At 36.4% G+C, this 23,018-nt stretch overlaps 1 protein-coding gene across 1 annotated transcript in view; it reads right to left on the bottom strand.

The window, feature by feature from the left end:
* Window positions 1-9,421: 9,421 nt before the first annotated feature.
* Window positions 9,422-23,018, bottom strand: part of LOC132612165 (uncharacterized) — an 82,022-nt gene continuing 68,425 nt past the window's right edge. The window contains exon 5 of the mRNA XM_060326488.1: window positions 9,422-9,654. Coding sequence (XP_060182471.1) covers window positions 9,554-9,654 — 101 coding nt within the window. The 3' untranslated portion in view covers window positions 9,422-9,553. The remainder of the gene's footprint in view (window positions 9,655-23,018) is intronic.

The following is a 23,018-nucleotide window of genomic DNA, read 5'->3' as shown; positions in this document are numbered from 1 at the left end:
CCGACCAGTAAGCCGAAGTCACATGATTTGTCTGTTACTTGGACATCACATACCATAACTCAAGAACGTCTGCTCGCGGAAAAGGAGCCAACATAAAGGTATTCGATAAATCAACACATATATACACATGCGGACCGACAAGGTCGCTACAATATCAAGTATATCTCAAAGCCGACAAGGCAATCAAAACATATCAAGAAGCCAAAACAAGGCCGACAAGGCCATACATACTATTTACATATCCCACAATGTCCATGAGCCTCTAAGAGTATACATATGCACATATATATTACACCAACAGAAAAATACCAAAAGATAGCAAGCCCGGATTAGTGGTACTTGCTAGCATCGCTGAAGCTGGGACGTCCTACTACGGTTGCTCTTCAACAAATCTGTCAGGGCCTGCAGCACTAAATGCAGCATCCCGTGCAAAGGGACGTCAGTACGGATAAATGTACTGAGTATATAAGGCAGGAGGGCAACAACACAATTGAGATAAAATGGGACATTAGTATAGGCAAAAGAAAAATCGAACATCTGGAAGTAGCACAAATATGCAATGCATGATAAAATCATTTGTATGCTCATATGTATATATATATAATAAATAGTATCCATGCCTGGCCGTAAGGCTCGGTGTCATATATGTAAAATCATGCCCGGCTATTAAGGCTCGGTGTTATCATCATTAGCCCGCGTCCAGGCCTCCCGCGTCCGGGGCAATATCATAACATGCCCACTGCAGTGGTATGCGCATCTACGCGCCATGCCCGGCCGACTATAGCGCGGCGCGGTGTAGTAAAATAGTGCAATACATGTATACATATGTATATAACATTATGGGGATGGACTGGAAAAAAAAAAAAAAAAAACTGCGCAGAGTTCCGCTTTCCTTCCGCGATGCGGAAGGAAAGCACAGAGTTCTGAGGGCTTCCGCTTTTCTTCCGCGATGCGCAAGAAAAGCGCAAATGCCTGAAGCTCTCTGCACAGAACTCTGTTTTCCTTTCGTGGCACTGTTCTGAGGCTGGTTTTGAATAAGAAATCAAGGGTCTGATTCTTGGCCTTTCGGGGTGACATAAGGTCGTTAACCCCCGAATAGTTTATGGAATTCATCTCGAGTCCGAAGGAGTAATCGATGACGATGAGCGAAATAATGTCTTCAACCAATCAAACAACAAGATCTTAAGATTGAAATTACAAGCATAGGAATGAAGTGACATTTGTTATGGAACGCTCGGGTTTATGTACTAATTTGATTCGTGCCAAAGAAAGAGGGAACGAACACCTTACATACCTTATCCGTCGAGCCACCCCTTAAAGAATTCCTTATATCGAGGCTTGCCCTTCGCCCGAGCCTATATATATATATATATCGAGAAATATATCATTAGTCACACCTTCATCATAAATCCATCAACTTATAAATAATAATTGTGGAAGACTAATTTGCATATTTCCATCAACTCATGAACACCAATTTATGGGAGTCCAATTTGGGTTACAAAAATTTGGGCAGGATTTCCCCTATATCGTCGACTTCTTCCAAATACCCAATACAAATCCCAAACAATACCAACAACATCAACAACAACATTCTTAACATTCTACAAGACAATTATATGTATTTTCACTCAAAATCTTCTTCAAACCTCAATCCATAAGCCAACAACATCAATACTACAAACTACAACTCTTATTCTTGTAACTATTCCTTAATCAAAGTTAATAAGAAAAAGATTCAATGATTCATACCTTATTTTTCACTAAAGTGGCAAGATCTTCAATACCCACTTGTTTCCAATCTAGCTTCAACACAAAACGATATGATACTCGCGACTATACGTTGTCCGGACTTCGATTAGCACTCTAGAGCTTGAATTTTGCTCCAATCTTCACTTCTATGTAATATTTAAGAGCCTTTTTGGAGTGGAATTTTCTGGAAATTTTTGGAGAGTTTTGGATGAAGAAAATGAGGGTTTGACCCTTTTTATAGGGGCTGGGCCGCAGACTGTAGCTACAGTACTGTAGCAGTGCTGTTTCTGCTCGTCGGCTCAGTTTGTAACGTCTATAATTCTCTACTCCGACATCCAATCGACGAGCGGTTTGTTGCATTATAAACTAGACTCGACGTACTTCATATTAGAATTTTGAAACACCTTAAAACTCCTAATATTCATGGAGATATACCCCTCCAAAGTTGACTCAAAATCCTGTTTCAAAATTTTCGACACATTTAATTTCCTTGATTTGCTTGGTCCCCGAGTCTTCCATAGATTATTATATGAACTCAAACCCTCGTAACCATGAGATGAATGCGCCACGTCTAGACTTAACCAACTAACGCCCAATAGATTCCACCTACGCGACTACGAGGTGTAACACTTCAATGAGAGACCACCTTTCAAGATCTTGTAGATACTGTTTATCTTTGGCCAGCAGGGTATCATTCCATTGTCTATTGATTTGGTCTTGTGTGCATAGCAATTAAATTCTGGTATGGGTGATCTTCTGAGAGATAAATTTGAACTCTTGATCATTAAGTTTTCTCAATTCCCCTCTAAGGACTTTAAGTTTCTCCATATGTTACCCATTCTATCAGGATCTAGCTGTTTTGCCCATATATTCTCTACTATGTTAAGAAATGATGCATGATCTGCCCATACATTGAGGAACCTAAATGGTGCTTTGACATTCCAATGAACTTCTTGAATAATGAGAATCATAGGAACATGGTCAGATACTTGAGGCAAGTCATAAGAGGTAGTTACATGTCCCCATTTCATCATCCAGTCCACATTATCAAAGAGCCTGTCAATCCTGCTACATATTTTATCAGTTCCTAGCAGTTTATTTAACTAAGTGAAGTATTCCCTCTCCATGGCAATTCAGTGAGTTTTAAGTGTTGAATACACTCATTAAATTCCTTCATTTCAGCAACAGTAATTGGTACAACAAAAAGTTCATCAGTTGGATGAAGAACAACATTGAAGTCCCATCCTAGGATCCAAGGCTAGTTAACACCTTATCCAATATCTTGTAATTTATCCCAAATGTGCTTTCTTCCATCCAGAGAATTGAAACCATAAACGATAGTTACTAGATAGTTCTACTCCCCTTTGTAATCTTCAAAATGACAATGAATAAGTTGTGGTGAAGAGTAAACATGAATCACTTTATAGATATATTAGGGTCCCAGATAAGCCAAACTCTGCCATTTACTGTATCACTGTAGTTGTGTAGGCAGTTCCAACCAAGAAAAACATTAGCCAACACTTTTGGAGCTTTATGCTCTTTAACTATAGTTTCTACTAGGCCTACAAACTTTATTTGTTTAGACCTAAGTTAAATCTTAAGTTCCTTTTGCTTGCGCCTTTTATTCAAACCTCTAATATTCCATATTAGCCAAGACATTAACTGGATTTAGAGGTGCCCCTTTTGCCTGGAGAGGGTTGAGTATTTCCACCTTGTACCCTATCTTTCTTCTTCTTGGTGGATGCAGTTCCAAGTACAGGGAAGTTTGACAAATCAAGTGCAGGACTGGGCTGATCCTCTTTGTTCTAATCCATCTTAGTAATTTGGGATTGATCATTCTGCTGGACAACACTTTCTTTGTGCTGGTGAGTAATTTCTTTGATTTGTTGTTGGTTATGTTGGATCACCTCACTAGATTGTTGCTGATATATGTTAGGTTGATCTTGGCTAGTAAGATTCTGATCCATTGGGATTGTACTGGAGTTGCTAGATACACCAGCATGTTGTTGTGTAGGGACAACCTCTTGGATTTTACCCTTATATTTCCATTCCTTAACAATCTTTCTTGGTTCCTGTCTTTTTTTAGGCTGAGATTTAGGTGCTTTAGCTTTTTGTTTTTCCATAGAAGGACACTGGTGTCCAACCACTTGGTAAGTAGAATAGAAACTTGGTCTCCAGTCATAAGCAACTGCTTGTTCATATTTCTCACCTGCAGGCACCATATCTAAGACCACATTTGGTAAGGGTTGAGTAATGTTCACTTCAATTAGCATTTGAGCATAAGTGATTCGGGTATGTTTTGTTGTGCATTCATCTGCATAAATTGGCACCCCTACCAAACTGGCGACTCTGCTAAGTGAATCCTTACCCCAGCATGACATAGGCAAATGAGGGAATTTCACCCATAGGGGAATTTTTGTGGGAAATTTTGCATTGAAATCGAAATCCATAGACCAAGGTTTAAGGATAATTGGTCGATTGTTAATGGTATAAGGTCCTGAATAAAGTACCTCATTTCTATCATTTTCAGTGTGAAATTTAATGATATAATATCCATCGTCATGATAGAATAATTCCGATTCAACTACTTCATTCCAATGTTATGTATCGCCTCATTGCATTATACCTCGAGGTATCCCTAATAAATTAAGCAATAAGTGCATTGTTCCACTTGTCAGTTTCTCTATCAACACCCTCTTTATCTAGATGAGCAACCAATTGCACATCAACTAATTGAGGAGGAATATAATCGAGTGACATACCATTAGTTGTTGTTCAGTTCTTAGTGAAGAGAGTAGTTCAAGGAGCTGCCTACGCCGGAGTATCAACTTGACCCTCCTATGTTAGTTCATTGTTAGCCTCCTTGTTGTCTCTCTGAATCAGTCAGATTTGGGGTAGTCACTGTGATAGCAAGGCTAGGGTTTGCACTCCCGGAGTTTTGGGTATTCAAATTGGTAGTGGTACACGGTGAGGGGGTGAGATTTAGCCTCTTCGAGACCCCACTCTGCCCCGAAGAGGAGCTTGCCGGAGCTACATCTTGACCATCACTGTTCACCCTCAAAGTGACGTGTTTGCCTTTTCTCGTTGTTTCCACTTGCACTCGACCTCCCACCGAGCTCCCAAATGCGATGATAGGTACCTTCCGAGGCTGACTAGGGCCTCTGCCGCGTCCTCTTGCCATGGCAACCACCAGCCGCGTACGTTTGACTAACGTGTGCTGAGAGCCAAGGAGAGAGAAACTTTTTGGCTTTTTATTGAGTTAGGTGAATATGACCGATATTCGTCATTTTAATTTCAAGAACTTGAGTACTTTGTTTGTTCGAACTTATTTTACGATACAAACACATTATTAATAATATTAGTATGATATTTTGAAATTTTGTATTTATTGATGTGGAGTATATGTGCAACGCGCGTATTGATAGACTAGTATACTCATGTTTGACTATAGAAAATTGTTATCCTTGACGTTCGTATTCTCTTTCTTGTTTTATACACATAAAAATATATTATTCTGAATCAATACTTTCAGAGGCGGATCCAAAATTTTTAGTTTGTGGGTTCCCAGCAAAGATATTTCGGAATACATAAATGAGCTTAATAAGTAAAAAAGACCACAGAAGGGACTCAATCCTGCATCTCTGGCATGGATGCGCTCTGCCTGGCTACTTTTTGCCACTGAGCCAAGCATTCATATTGTTACTGAGTTCCCATCTAATTATTATTATACCTTGAATATATTTTTTAATTCAATTACAAGTTGTTGGAAAAAGTTATGGGTTCCCGAGAACCCCCACTCACCACTGTGGATCCGCCCCTGAATACTTTACCCATTAACACATTAATATAACCAGTAATTGATTTGACACACAAACTACTCCACAACGAAAATATGTTTTTGACCCGCTATTAAGATTCCTTGTATAGTTAAATAAATGTGAAAAACCAAGAACGTAACGCCTTTAACTTGTTTTAAATTAACGTATATATTGATGATACAATTAATAGACAATTATCTGAAAAAGATGTTTTGGATTATCTAACAAAATGTTTTGTAAGAAACTCCATGACAGATACTGACAATTAATAGGAGTCTGTAATTATCTGAAAAGGATTGCCTGAAATGTCTAATAAAAAGTTTGGCAAGAAGCTCCAAGGGTAAACAATGTTTGTGTTTGTTTGATGGGAAAAAATCTAAATAGTAGCGTTCTCATAAGGAAAAATTAGGAAATTTCCCAGCGTTTCAGTAGGAACCTGTTTTCCATCATGCATTTTCTCGGTGAGCTGATTTGGTAAGAACGAAATGAAAAAATCATATTTTATAGCAAAAATTTCTTACTCAATGTCTATGGTAAAAATCTCTATTAGTAGAATCGTAATAGTGTTATCTATCATAACTGGAACTAGTTGAATGTCCCTCTCTATCCTACTTTGTCATGCATCAACAGTGAGTTTTCATTCACTTCCAATATCTAATTTGGACTCCACTAGTCTTACCTAGATTTGAGCATTTTGTTCTATTTTTATCATATTCAATTGCCTCTTTCATTTGCCACCGTCGAACCCCCAGCTCGAGCCAAGGAACTTATTGTTAAAAATAAGTACGTACTCTATATAGTATAAAACTTACAGTTGAATCATGACTAAGTTGGATGGACAGGGACATTTTACTAGCTCTAATTATGAAAGACAAAGATAATGATGCTTATATATATACTTTCTCAGTTTCAATTTAAATGCCTTACTTTTTTTTTTTTATCTGTCTCAAAAAGAGTGCCTCTTTTTATATTAAGTAAGTTGATAATTCAAATATTCTATACGGCAAGTTTAAAACCACAATATTTAAAAGACATTTTAGTACATTACACACATCTTTAATTTAGGACCACAAGATTTAAAAATCTCCTTTTATTTCTTAAACTTTTGTGCCCAATCAAACTAGGACACTTACATTGGGACGGAGAGAGTATATTTTAAGGGATAAGACATAGAAACTCACCTAAATTATAATGAAATTGCCAATTACATACTGAAATTATGCTGGGGTACTATTATTCCCCTAAACTTATTGCATTCGTATTATTTATCCCCTTCACTAATTGTCTGGTAAAATAAATAAATAAAAAAGATTAAAACATATTATGTACATATACGTGCCTAAACTAGACCAAAAAAAAGAGGTCTTAATGTCTTATTTCATTTGATTCTTGCAAACCCAAACCGACCGGAACTGATCGTCTCTCAAGTCTTAACCCCTATATATGGGTGGTTGAATTTTCACTTTATGCAGAATTCTTGATTAACATAACGAAATGCAGAATAAAACTTCGAATCCTTGACTAGCTTAAAGAGATGCTGAATATTACTCAGAATTTTTGACTTTGTGTGTATGCATTTAGCAGATAATTAGTGAGGGGAAGGGGGGGGGGGGGGGGGGGTAGGGGGTTGAATAATACAAAACAAAAAAAGTTTAAAAGGGGTTAATAAAATCATCACATTGTTTACGTGTATAACTGATAATTCCCCCATAGTTATTTCACTATAGTTTAGGTGCATTATTATGCGTTATCCTATATATGTGTGCATTTTTATGCTTTATCCTATATATGTAGTATAAAATCTTCTTTTTGGTACGTGTTTTTTCTTGGTCGGTCTTTTTTAAACGACCCACTAATCATCATTATTAAACAAACGTTAAAAGTGTCTATCCAGTACCCATGGAGCTTCTTACCAAACTTTTAATTAGACATTTCAGTACATGTTTTTCAAATAATTGAATACTCCTATTAATTGTAAGTGTTTATCCACGGAGCATCTTACCAAATGTTTTGTTTAGTCATTTCGTACATCTTTTTCAGATAGTTGTATATTAATTGAATCACCGATAGCGCTAATTAAAATGTGGCAAAAGCGTTTTTGGCGTTTTCACATTCATTTGGAATCTTATGAGCGGGTTAAAATCAAATGACTTATTGGTTGAATTAATCTGCTAATTAATGGGTAAACCGTGAGATACAACACACCAACGAATATTGTCATCTTAAAGATGTCATACTGAATAATGCAATTAAAAAGGATAAAATACATAAATTGCCTACTAAAGTTATCCAAAGAAATTATTTACACGCTTATGCTTTACAAGCGACCTCTAGGCCCCTATTCTATTTTACAATGGAACTAATACCACCTTAAAACACATATAACCAGTCAGATATTGTAAGTGTAAGTGTTTATCCCTAAATTTGTAATTTAGGATAATAGTTAAATTTGTTTAAGTTGTTCAAGAACACGCAGATTAAGATGACCAAATAGTTATGTTCTTGATGCTAAATTGCTAAATTAGTGTAATCAAAAGTAATAAACAGACATAATGAACATAATAACAAAATAAAGCAAAGTAAGTAATTCTTAGTGAAATATCTCCACGTAGTCGTCCTGCGGTGTCACCAGAAAGCAAGAACTTCGTGAGCCTGAGACTTGGAGTTACAATGCTTTATAGGAGTAATAACTATTTGTGATGAAAATCGGATGGATAAAAGTGAGGGAGGAGGGATGTTTTTATAATGTAACCCTTAGTAACGTCTCACGTGTTGCACACTAATGATGATCATTATTTGCATGATCCAGTCATTATGTACGTGATTGAGAGTCTGCTGAAGAGAATTTAAGTTCCTCGGGAACTGTTGTAATTCAGATTTATCTTGACCGGCCACTGTCTCGTTCCCAGTCTCGAATCTCCGAAGCTAGATGAGCTCGCGTCATGGTTCCATACCCTTACCGAACAAGACCAACCTTTCCGGCCATGTTCATCGATACCGTTGTCGCTCTACACTACACTTGTGCCCTAAATTAAAGACGAGATATTTCCATCATGTTATTACAGAACAATCGAGCTTGCATCTTTAATTATAATCAATATCAATAGCAATATCAAATTAATGATATTCAATAATATTAAAGTTTTGCTAATATAATAAATATTAATGATATTATTGAATATCATTAATTTGATATTATTAAATATCATTAATTTTATATTAATATCAAATTAATGATATTCAATAATATTAAAGTTTTGCTAATATAATAAATATATGTCATTCATCGTACTTAAATTTGACTCATTTTTATATTCTGAATAACAAAAATAAGTTTTTAAAGAAAGAAAAAGTAGATAAATTTCTTTGCAAAATGGGCGCTAAGGAATATTTAAGCCTATTCCAAACTTCAAAATTCCTATTTTTTCTCAAATAATAAATGAGTCACTGGACATTCTGTAAACATATATTCAATGCAGGTAATAAAAATTATTACTAAATATATGTAATAAATATATGTAACAACAACAACAACCCAGTGAAATCCCACAACGTGGGGTCTGGGGAGGGTAGAGTGTACGCATACCTTACTCCTGCTAAGGTAGGACGGCTGTTTCCGAAAGACCCTCGGCTCAATAAAAAAAGCATAAAAAGAGGTCATATAAGGCTAAGATATTCATAGCGATATGGAAATGAAATAACGCAAGCGACACAGATAACATAGGATAATCAAAGCACAGAAAATAATCGATAATAGCAGAAATCAGAACACAAGAAATTATACTGCGATAATGCGACTACTAACAAGACAGGATAACGAGACTATCTACTAACCTTCTACCCCAATCTAGGTCCTCCAAACCCTCCTATCTAAGGTCATGTCCTCGGTAAGCTGTAACTGCGCCATGTCGTGTCTAATTACCTCTCCCCAATACTTCTTCGGCCTACCCCTACCTTGTCTGAAACCATCCATGGCCAACCTCTCACACCTCCGCACTGGGGCATCTGTGTCTCTCCTCTTCACATGCCCAAACCATCTCAATCTCGCTTCTCGCATCTTGTCTTCCACCGAGGCCACTCCCACCTTGTCCCGAATATCCTCATTCCTAATCCTGTCACTCCTGGTGTGGACACACATCCATCTCAACATTCTCATCTCGGCAACTTTCATATTTTGAACGTGAGATATCTTAACTGGCCAACACTCCGCCCCATACAACATAGTCGGTCTAACCACCACTTTGTAGAACTTGCCCTTAAGTTGTGGTGGCACCCTCTTGTCACATAGCACTCCGGAAGCAAGCCTCCATTTCATCCACCCTGCCCCAATATGATGTGTGACATCATCGTCAATCTCCCCGCTGCCTTGCATAATAGACCTAAGATACTTGAAACTACTTTTCTTCTAGATGGCCTGGGTACCAAGCTTCACTTCCAAGCCAACCTCCTGAGGTGCTTCACTAAACTTACACTCTAAGTACTCTGTCTTGGTCCTACTCAGCTTAAACCCTTTAGACTCCAGAGTATGTCTCCAACCCTCCAGCTTAGCGTTAACTCCGCTACGAGTCTCGTCGATCAGGACTATGTCATCCGCGAAAAGCATACACCATGACACCTCACCTTGAATTTGCCGCGTCAATCCATCCATCACCAAGGCAAATAAATAAATATATGTAACTTTTATAATAATTTTCTAAAATATTATCTATTCATATTTTAAATATTTAAATTTTACTTTTAAAAGTATCTAATTAGTGACAATCAAAACTCAAAAATTTATATACATGATTGACATGAACAAACACAAACACAAATAGAGAGACACCGAAGTAATAACGTTATATTACAATAACAATAATAAAAAATAGAATCAATATTAATGGACATAAGTTAAAAACTATAGTAAGATAATATAGCATTATTTAGATTATGGGCGAAACACCTAGAAAAATAATAAAAGTATTAAAAGGTATTACATGAATGGGAATAAAAAAGTCAAGAGAAATAAACTTTTCATAGGATAGAAGGAGAAAGTATTTTATTCAAAATCAAAAGAGGGATTGATTTTAAAGTAAAATTGAGGAGGTGTAAATAATTTTGGCTCAATTTACAAATAACTAGAAAATAATAATAATAATAATAATAAAAAAAAAAAAAAAAAAGTAAACTAATGGACTCCTAAGTGGAAGTACCGGAAACTAATGTTGAATTTAGAAGAAGTAAAAAGAAAAAGAAAAGTATAGCAAAGAAGCTGCAGTTGAGTTTAAGTAAAAAGAAAAAGGAAAATATAGCACATCATATAATTTAGGTAGAAAAAAGAAATAATTAATAGTTGAGGTGTGTTTTGATAAATATTTGATCATAGTTCAGGTAGAAAACTCTCACACCTGATAATTCAGGTAGGAAACTTACAAAAAAGTGATAGCGCAGGTGTGTTTTTGGTCAATATTTTGGTCAATATTAACTCAAATTTAAAACGGAGAGAGTAGCAACTATATATATATATATATATATATATATATATATATATATATATATATATATATATATATATATATATATTGTTTTACTAGTAAGCAACTATGATATAGCTTAGATAAATAAAGCATTCCTTGGTGATATCAACATTCCAAATAATTAAATATATATCTGAGATGAATGTATCCTTATTCTGGATCACGATGTGTATCTTATGCTTAACCCACAAATTAGCAGATTAATTAATTCAACCAATAAGTGATTTAATTTAATGCTTAAACCACTCTACTAAGAATTATTTTTATTCGATTTACTGATAAGATTCCTTTTACTTTTATAAATGTGATAAGCCACAACGCCTTTACCTCGTTTTAAATTAGCGTATCGATGATACAGTTAATACACAATTATCTGAAAAAGATGTATGGAAACGACACACACACACACACAAAAAAAAAAAAAAAGGAAGAAGAAAAAGAGAGAAATGGCTATAAGAAGCTCCGTGGATAAACGCCGACCATTAATAGGAATATACAATTATTTGAAAAAGATGTACTGACACAGTGAAATGTCTAATAAAAAGTATGGTTTTTTTATAACACTTAGAGCTAGTAAAATGTTTCTATATGTGAAGTTGAGAAGATATTCAAGCCAATTCCTACTAAAAACGGAAAGAAATAAAAGAAAACTTTTTTCTTTGTTGGTTTTTAAGTGTTATTGGGATTTAGATCCTTTCTAGGAGAAGATTAGACCTAGTAGTATAAATACATGCTAGCTAGGATTTATTAAGGACAGAACATAGAACCTAAGAGTATTCAATCTTGTAACTTACTTTCTCTCTTGATATTAATAAAAGGGCCGGCCGTTCTCCGTGGACTAGGATCACATCGATTCAAACCACGTTAATTACTGTGTTTTTATCGTTTCCGCGCTAATAATTGGTATCAGAGCCTACAGGTCGTGAGATCTAGGAGACGAGGAGACTATGACATCTATGAAGTTTGAGGTAGCGAATTTTGATGGGCGAAGTAATAACTTCAACATCTAGAAGATCAAGATCATGACGTTGTTACAAAGAGAAGGATCAGTCTATGCTTTGCACGACTCGTATCCCAAAAATACGAAAGAGGCCGAGAAGCAGAAGATTGAGATGGATGCATTTAGCACAATTCAATTATCTTTATCAGACAACGTGTTATGTGAAGTCACTACCGAGAAAACAGCTGCGAGTTTGTGGAAGAAACTTAAAGATCTCTACCAGAAGAAATCAATAACAACTAGCATGTTGTTAAGGCAGCATTTACACACCTTCAAGATGAAGACAGCTACAACTTTACAGGATCATCTTGATGCTTTTAATAAATTGGCTATGGATCTTACTTATGCTGATATTAAAGTGGAAGATGAAGAACTAGCGTGCACTCTACTGTTTTCATTATCACCGACATACAAAGACGTAGTTAATTCAATGATGTAAAGTAAGGAGGTGGTCACGTTACAGATGGTAAGACATGCATTGAATTCAGATGTATTAAGAAACCATATCAACAATGGTGAGAAAGAGGACCATGGTGAGGGTTTGACGGTTAGAGGTTGCTCGAGCCAAAAAGGGAGAGGCAAATTAGTAGCTAGGTCAAAGTCTAGGAAAAGGGTGAGTAGGAAGGATGCTGAATGTTGGGGTTGTCATCAAAAGGATCACTTTGAGAGGGATTGCCCGAATAAGAAGATTGATAAAACAACAGTCAGCGCATCTACGGTTCAGGTAGCTCAGACATATAAAGAAGATTATGTGCTAACTGCTTCAACAAATGACATTCAGACACACAAATGGATTTTAGATCCAGTTTGTACCTTTCACATGTGCTTCCGAAAATATTGGTTTACTAGCTACGAGCAGACGAGTGAGACTGCATTTATGGGTAACGATGTAATATGTGAAATAGCGGGCATTGGTTCAGCCCGTATACGGTGTCATGACGGCATCATAAGAACATTGTCTAATGTTCGACATGTTCCTGATATGAAAAAGAATCTGATCTCTCTTGGTACTCTTGATAAGCTCAGATATAAGCATGCGGGTGAAGGTGGAATCTGCAAGGTGACCAAGGGTTCTCTGGTCATGTTAAAGTCCAAACTGGAGGGTGATCTTTATGTACTTATGGGAAACACCATTCTAGGTACTGCGAATTCTGCAACCTCACAATTATCAGATGATGACAATGCTAAGATGTGGCATATGAGATTAGGTCACATGAGCGAGAGAGGGTTGGCAATTTTAAGCAACCGAAACCTTTTGAAAGGTGAGAAGATTAGTACACTTGATTTTTGTGAGCATTGTGTCCTTGGAAAGCAGAAACGGGTCAGCTTTAGCAAGGGCAAGCACAAAACCGAAAGGGTACTTGTATATTCATTCAGATTTATGGGATCTATCTCAGGTTCCATCCAAGGGTGGAAAGAGGTATCTTCTTACTTCCATTGATGATTTGTCACGCAAGGTTTGCATATACTTCTCAAAGGCTAAAATTGATGTCTTTGAGAATTTCAAAAACTGCAAAACACTAATTGAAAATCAGTGTGACAAAAAGATTAAGTGTCTTCGAACAGATAATGGCTTGGAGTTTTGCAATGAAGAGTTTGACAATTTCTGCAAGATTTATGGTGTATTGAGACATAGAAATGTTAGGCATACACCACAACAGAATGGAGTAACTGAAAGGATGAACCCCACTCTTCTTGAGAAAGCGCGATGTAGGCTCTCTAATGCCAAGGTGCCTAAGGAGTTCTGGGCAGAAGCAGTAAATACTGCTTTTTATGTTGTTAATCGTTCTCCAGCATCGACGATTGACTTCAAAACTCCAATGAGGTATGGTCAGGTAAACCGTTTGATTACTCGTACTTAAGAATCTTTGGATGTCCCACATATTATCATGTAAGTGATGGAAAACTAGAACCTAAAGCTCAAAAGAGTTTATTTATGGGATATGCTGAAGAGGTAAAAGGATATAGAATATGGAGTTTAAATCCTCTTAAGTGTCATGACCCAACCCCATAGGCCGTGACTAGTGCCTGAACTGGACACCCGTACATGAACCTGTTAAATATAACCAAACTGAAACTACGACAATACGGAAACTTATAAAGGAACTCCAAAGTGTCTCCTGAGGAGTCACAACTAATCACATCAAGAAATAATACGCAAGCCGACAAGGCTGCCATCACATATCAATATCATATGCAAGCCGACAAGGCTGCCACTATAGACGAACATCATACCACAGCACATCGTATAGACACAGCCGAACAGAACCCATACACAACCCACGCATATGTCTACAGACCTCTAAGAGTACGAATAGCGAAATATGACGGGACAGGGCCCCGTCGTACCCCTTGATAACATATACATATATATATCACAAGATTCAAACCAAAAGTCTAGACCCCGGAACAACGGAGCTCTCCAAGACAGCAAAAAGGGAATCCTAAGCTGGCGGATCACCAACGCGAGTATCTGCACCTGCGGGCATGAAACGCAGCCCCCCGGAGAAAGGGGGTCAGTACGGAATATGTACTGAGAATTTAAAGCATGAAATACAGTAAACAGGATCATAACTGAAATAAGGAGTACAGAAAACAAGTACAATGTCCAGAATACCCAAAACACTTGCCTTTGAAACATAAATCATGCATGTCAATATCATATATCATATCCAGCCCATTATGGGACTCGGTGAACATGGTCGCCACCCCGTCTTTGGCGCTATAACACAGCATAACTCCGTAACACAGCATAACTCCATAACACAGCATAACACCATTATATATATATATACCATACCCGACCCTCTAGTGAGGGACTCGGTGAACAATGTAGTGAAACTGTGCACGATAACATACTCGGCCCGGGACTCGGTGAAGGACATATTGAGGCATGCACGAGCAGAGTAGTGAGAAACCATATGCAATTTAAAACATTATCAAGACTCAAACAGAATAAGAAGAAGGGATTAACACCTGAGTATCAATAGCGACAATCATACCAAATATCCCTCGAATGTCATCATAAATAATATCAAAAGAGCCTTAGGAATCATGGACACATGTCAATATAGTATGAAATAGCTTATAGAAGTCAAAGACATTAGCTATCGTAGAGTTTCCAAGAATAGGAGCTTATATATGTATCGACTACTATCCAATGTATAGAAAACTGAAGAGGACTCAATCACTTAAGAGTTCTAGCATCAAGAAGTGAATAAGAATCGTGAATCACACTCGGAACTTATGAATAGAATTACCCCAAAGTTCATATCATTCATCACTTAGATCTAGGACATGCCAAAAGAAAGAAAGGATAGCTTTACATACCTGTTGACGACTAATCGCAAAACCGTTCGCTTTGTCGCTCTTTTAGCCTAGTTAACATTAAGGTAACGTTATCGTCAGTAACTATACTTTCTAGTTCGTAAATCCGTAGCCCATCACTTTATAGAACTTGTTCTTTAACCTATACATTCTAGTTTAGGGTTTTCCATTAGTTAAGGGCTTAACGAAAATCAGGCAGCATTTCCCCTATATATTCGCCTAACCCGAATTTCTAATTGTCCTCCTGTCAACACAGAAATACCAACAACAACGATATACACATAAAATTCTCACAATTCAGCCCATAACAATTCTAACAACCCAACAACTTCTCTTAATCCATTTCAACCCACAATTTCCTATAACATCGATTTCATGCATTTTCTTAATTCCAATTTCATCCAATCCATTTCTAATAATTTCATTACAATATTATCAACACAATTACATCATAAAACAAGAAAATCTTACCTTAATTTTCTCGGAGGAATTTCTACTCTTAATTGCTCCAATTTCGCAATTTCTTCTTCTCCAACTTAAAATCCTATGTTGCTATCACCTCCTTAAATTTGTACTACACTTGAAAATTAATCAAAACAAGGAACAAAATATTTTTTCCCAACAGCCATGGCTGGCCGAGAGGTTGGCAGCCATGGCAATGTTCTTGCTCCTTTTTTTTTTTTTTGTGCTAATTCAAATGAAATGTTGCCTTGATGATTTGTGAATCATCTTGTTCACATATACACTTGTTCCTTGGTCCCTGCATGTGCCCCCTAATGTGTCATCTAGTTGTGTTTTTTTTTTTTTTTTTAAAAATTCGGGTGGGGCCCACTTTTGTAATTAACTTTAATTAATTTAATTAATTACTAATTCCCACTTAATAATCTAATCACAATTAATTAACTCCTAACCTCCAATAATATTTTTACACTAAATAAAATTTATAATTAATTTATATTCTAATTTAAAATTGAAATTTAAATGTTTCTATTTCGTGTCCGAAAATGACTCCGCCTTTAACTTGAGTCGACTTGCTTGCGAATAATTTGACGTATAAATATACGGGGTATAACATTAAGTTTATAATCAGTAGAGATGTTACTTTTGATGCGGCCTTTATGCTTGATCTTGGAAAGACTTCTATTGAGTTTGCAAGATAAAAAGTTCTTACAAAAAAAAAAAAAACAGTGGAGGAAAGTAAGAAACTCACCGAGCAGGAGGATCAAATGACTCAGGTGGAGTCAGATAATGTAAAAGCTCACACAGTCGTACTTGAAGGTGAACCGCACAGTATAGCTACTGGAAGGGACAAACGAACTCTGAAGCCTAATCCAAAATATTATCCTCAGCCATCGCAAGCTAATCTTGTGGCCTATGCATTAGCTACTGCCAAGGAGGAAATAAAGAATCTGGAACCCTAAAGCTATACAGAAGCTATTATGTGTGGTGAAGCTGATCAATGACGTTTAGCCATAACCGAAGACATGGAGTCTCTGCACAAGAACCAGACATGGGATTTGGTAAGTCTACCAAAGGGAAAGAGAACTATTGGTTGCAAATGGATCTTAAAAAAGAAGGATGGCATTCCATGTGTAAAAGATTCTAGATACAAAGCGAAATTGGTTGCTAAGGGGTTTTTTCAGAAGGAAGGAATCGACCACAATGAGATTTTCTCACTAGTCGTGAAGCATAGCTCAATTCGTTTGTTACTAGCTTTGGTTGCCCATTATGACTTGAAGCTTCACCAGCTTGATGTCAAGACTGCATTCTTACATGGTGTACTTGAAGAGGTGATCTTCGTGAATCAGCCCTAGGGTTTCCTTATTGAAGGAAAAGAAGATCAGGTTTGTTAATTGAAAAAATCTTTGTATGGTTTGAAATAGTCCCCACGACAATGGTACAAGAGATTTGATGCATTCATGATTACTAAAGGTTTCTTGAGAAGTGCATTTGATAGCTGCGTGTATCACATGACGGTATCTGGTAATTCAAATATTTATTTACTGTTATTTATTGATGATATGCTTATTGCTGCTAATAGTATGACATAGATAAATGAAGAAACTGCTAAGTAAGGAGTTTGACAAGAAAGATTTAGGTGAACCTAAGAAAATCCTTGGAATGGAGTTTCACAGAAAGAACGGTGAGGTACATCTCTCACAGAAAAAGTATATTGAGAAGGTAGTTTAGAGGTTTGGCATGAATAAATGTAAACTCGTTACTTTACCGTTAGCATAATATTTTAGACTTTCTTCTTTGATAGCACCACAATCAAAGGAAGAGGTGGAGTACATGTCAAAAGTTCCTTATTCTAGTGCAGTTGGTAGCATTATATATGCTACGGTTTGCACTCGGCCAGATATTGCTCAAGCAGTGAGTGTGGCAAGTCGATTCATGTCTAATCCGAGTAAGACATATTAGGAAGCAATTAAGTGGATATTGAGATATCTTAAAGGTTTTTCGAATGTTGTTCTAACTTTTTGTAGGATGAGAAATGAAGGCTTCTCGGTCTTTGGTTATGTGGATTCTGATTTTGCAGGTGATCTTGATAGAAGGAGATCAACAACGGGCTATATCTTTACTCTTGTAGGTAGTGTCATAAGTTGGAAGGCAAATCTCCAGTCTATAGTTGTTTTGTCCACAATAGAAGCTGAATTTATGGCAGCAGCAGAAGCAGTAAAGGAGGCTAAATGGTTGAAAGGTTTGGTGTCAGAATTGAGTAGGGTTCAACATGAACCAACTTTAAAATGTGATAGCTAGAGTGATTTTCACTTAATAAAAAATCAGAGATTTCATGATCGCACCAAACACATTGATATTATATTCCATTTTATTCGTGATGTTGTTGATCAAGACACAATTAAGGTTTTGAAGGTTCACACAAAGGACAACGCAGCGGATATGTTGACCAAGGTGGTTCCTCTTGTCAAGTTCAGTCATTGTATGAATTTGGCAGGAGTTCGCATCAACTGATGCGTCAGGATGGAGAACGGCAGGGCAAGGTAGAGCTACTAGTATGTACAAGGTTTCGGTTACTGTCTCTTGTTTCATACTCTGAGTTAGCTCACGTAGGCTTAGAGTCATTGAACTGAATGACGTTCATATGGAAGCTCGAAATTCATCTCAAGGTGGAGATTGTGAAGTTGAGAAGATATTCAAGCCAATCCTACTCAAAAGCAGAAATAAATAAAATGAAACTTTTTTCTTTATTGGTTTTTGAGTGGTATTGGGATTTAGATCCTTTTCAGGAAAGGATTAGACCTAGTAGTATAAATACATGCTAGCTAGAATTTACTAAGGACAGAACATAAAACCTAAGAGTATTCAATCTTGTAACTTACTTTCTTCCTTGATATTAATAAAAGTAGTCGGTCGTTCTTCGTGGAGTAAGATCACATCGATCCGAACCACGTGTTTACTGTGGTTTTATTGTTTCCGCGCTAACACTATCCTACTTGGTCATGACTCAACAGTAAGTTCTATTACCATAATACATTTTTTGTCAATACGTTAAAAAGTTTCTTCACTTGTATGGCAAATGAAAGAGGCAATAGAATATGTTATAAAGTAAGTAAAATGCTCAAATCTAGGTAAGACTAGTGGAGTCCAGATAAGACATATACATTAGGCAAAAGTCATAGATAGCCCCCTAAACTTTACCATATTTTCCTCTGGGGTACCTAAACCGAGGGTTGTACCTATAGGGTACCTAAACCAATCCAAATTCGATCCCATTGGGTACCTTTTGCCTATGTGGCGTCTACGTGGCGCAACAATTGAGTCTATGTTTTGTTGGGCGCGTGGACATCCCTTTTTTTCTTAATTTTTTTTTGGTTAAAATTTTACCTCTTTTAAATAAAATTTAATAGATAAATAAATAAAACATTAACCCACCTGCCTCCCCCCCCCCCCCCCCCGCGCCTGTACCCTGACCCCACCCTACCCCTCCCCTTTCCCCCGTCTGTCACCTGACCTGACCCCTCCCCTTTCTCCACTGTACGTTCTTTTCAATTCTTCTTCTTTTTCCTTTTTTTTCCTCTTCTTCTTCATTGCGTTCAGTTCTCTTCTTTTTCTTCTACCTTTTTTTTTCCTCTTCTTCTTCTTCATTATAACAATTCATTTCTTTTAATTATTTATATAAAATTAATTTGTGAATTGGATGTTATTTCTTGCCACCATTTTTTTTGTCCTTTTTAGATTTGAAAAGTAACATTACCATCTTATTCACCGGAAAAAATGGGAATTCACCATTACTATGACTTTTTTTTTTTTCATATCACCTTTCATTAAAGGTTGGTGGGTCTTGTAAAGACATTGATAGACCTAAATAAGAGAAGAAAAAGGGAATAAATTATTGGTGGGGTGGGGGGACAGCGGTTGGGGGTGGTGGTGCGGCAACCAGTAGTGGGGAAGCGACGACGATTTCTTTTGCAGTTGGGGGAGGGGGGGTGGGGCGAAAGAGATGAAATTTTGTGGAGGGTGTATAATTTATTTTTTAATTATTATGATGGACCCCCCCCCCCCCCCCCCGCGCGCCACGTGTCACAGTTTTCATTTGACAAAATTGCCACGTCATGGAGATTGTAATACACTCTCTTAATTTTGCTGATTATTGTGAAAAAGGTACCCAATGGGATCGAATTTGGACTGGTTTAGGTACCCAATAGGTACAACAGTCGGTTTAGATATCCCAGAGGAAAATGTGGTAAAGTTTAGGGGGCTATCTATGACTTTGGCCTTTACATTAAGCAAAATGCAATGATAAAGACATGGAGTTTTAGTTGATAAATAGGTAGAGACGGATTCAGGATTTAAAGTTTGTAGGTTTTCATAACGATTTCAAATTAATATACCAAAAAGGTCCAAATGTGTCCTTAAAGTATTCGAAATTAAGCATATATGCAATTCATTAATAGTTTAGCACATATGTCTTTATCGTTCAATAGTTGGTTCACATGCCCTTATTAATTGAAGCCCTCAATTAACCTAATTAGTTGATTAATAAGCGAAAAAGGGTCAACTATGCAAAATTGAGCAGATATACCCTCCGTTAATAATACTCATGAATGCTACTCAATCAAATTCAATTTTCCAGATTTAACCAAGTTAAAAAACTATTTTTCGGCTGACAGCCCCCTTCCAACCTCATTGATTTAAGCAGTGTTTCTCTGCTAAGAAATCGACTCTTGATAATTGTTGTTATTCCAGAAAACTACTGATTTAGACCTTATAATTAAAGATGCAAGCTCGATTGTTCTATAAAAACATGATGGAAATATCTCGTCCTTAATTTAGGACACAAGTGTAGTGTAGAGCGACAACGGTATCGATGAACATGGCCGGAAAGGTTGGTCTTGTTTGGTAAGGGTCTAGAACCATGACACGAGCCCATCTAGCTTCAGAGATTCGAGACTGAGAACGAAACAGTGGCCGGTCACGATAAATCTGAATTACAACCGCTCTCGAGGAATTCAGATTCTCTTCAGTAGACTCTCAATCACGTACATAATGACTGGATCATCACGAGTGTGCAACACGGGAGACGTTACTAAGGGTTACATTATAAAAACATTCCTTCCCCCTCACTTTTATCCATCCGATTTTCATCACAAACAGCTATTACTGCTATGAAGCATTGTAACTCCAAGTCTCAGGCTCACGAAGTTCTTGCTTTCTGGTGACACCGTAGGACGACTACGTGGAGATATTTCACTAAGAATTACTTACTTGACTTTATTTTGTTATTCTGTTCATTATGTCTGTTTATCGCTTTTGATTACACTAATTTAGCATCAAGAACATTACTATTTGGTCCTCTTAATCTGCGTGTCCTTGAACAACTTAAACAAATTTAACTATTATCCTAAATTACGGAATTAGGGATAAACACTCACAATATCTGACTGAATATATGTGTTTTAAGGTGATATTAGTTCCACTGTAAAATAGAATAGGGGGTTCGAGGTCGCCTGTAAAGCATAAGCGTGTAAATAGTTTCTTTGGATAACTTTAGTAGGCAATTTATGTATTTTATACTTTTTAATTGCATTATTCATGACATGTTTAAGATTACAATATTCATGGGAGTGTCTTGTACTCATGGTTTACCCATTAATTAGCAGATTAATTGAACTAATAGGTCATTTGATTTGACACTCAAACCACTCTGCTATGAAGCGTTTTTTAAACCCGCTCATAAGATTCCTTGTCCTTATATGAATATGAAACGCCAAAAACGCTTTTGCCACTTTTTAATTAGCGTGTCGGTGATTCATTTAATATATAATTATCTGAAAAATATGTACGGAATGACTAATAAAAATATTTGGTAAGATGCTCCGTGGATAAACACTCAATTAATTGGAGTATTCAATTATTTGAAAAGATGTACTGAAATGTCTAATTAAAAGTTTTGGTAAGAAGAATGTTTGTTTAATAATGATGATTAGTGGGTCGTTTTAAAAATGACCGACCAAGAAAAAAACACTTAACAAAAAATGAAAATTTTATACTACATATAAGGGATAAGGCATAAAAAAGTACCTAAAACTATAGTGAAATTGTCAGCCTGAACTATGGGGAATTATCAATTACACACTTAAACAATGTAAGGGTTTTATTAACCCCTTGAACTTACTTTGTTTTGCATTATTCACCCACTTCACTAATTATATGATAAATGCATAAACACGCCTATAGTAGATTTAAAAAAGAGGGGTGCGGGGGGTGGGGGGTTCGAGGGGGTTATTGTCTTGTTTCATTTTGATTCCTTCAGACCAAAACTGAGCAAACTTCATTGTCTCTAAGTCTCAAACACAACAAAATACAAAGTCAAAAATTCTGAGTAATATTCAGCATTTCTTTAAGCTAATCTAGGATTTTGAGTTTTATTCATCATTTCGTTAAGTTAATCAAGAATTATGCATAAAGAATAAAGTCAAGCTTAAGCATTATGTATGGAAACATATTGAAACGCACGAGAAAAGTCCACGTAGATCAGATATATTAGATGCGAAGAACGTTTTTAGCTATAAAAGGGATCGAGAAATTCATGCACATTAAAGCATATGGTACCGATAATAAAGTGAAAATTCAACCACCCATAGAGGGGTTGAGACTTGAGAGATGACCAGTTCCGGTCGGTTTGGGTTTGAAAGAATCAAATGAAATAAGACATTAAGACCTCTCTTTTTTGGTCTAGTATTGACACGTATATGTACATAGTGTGTTTTAACTTTTTTTTTTTACCAGACAATTAGTGAAGGGGATAAATAATACAAATGCAATAAGTTTAGGGGAATAATAGTACCCCAACATAATTTCAGTATGTAATTGGAAATTTCACTATAATTTAGGTGTGTTTCTATGCCTTATTCCTTAAAACATACTCCCTCCGTTCCAATTTCAGTATCTTAGTTTGACTGGACACAAAAGTTTAAGGAATAAAAGAAGATTTTTGAATCTTGTGTTCTCAAATTAAAGATATATGTAATGTATTAAAATGTCTTTTAATGATTTTAAACTTGCCGTATAGAATGTTTGAATTATCAACTTACTAAATATAGAAAGAGACATTCTTTTTGGGAAAAAGAATTAAGACATTTA

Source organism: Lycium barbarum, chromosome 9, assembly GCF_019175385.1.
Source record: "Lycium barbarum isolate Lr01 chromosome 9, ASM1917538v2, whole genome shotgun sequence".
Taxonomy (NCBI): Eukaryota; Viridiplantae; Streptophyta; class Magnoliopsida; order Solanales; family Solanaceae; genus Lycium; species Lycium barbarum.
This window is presented reverse-complemented; position numbering and strand designations above follow the sequence as displayed.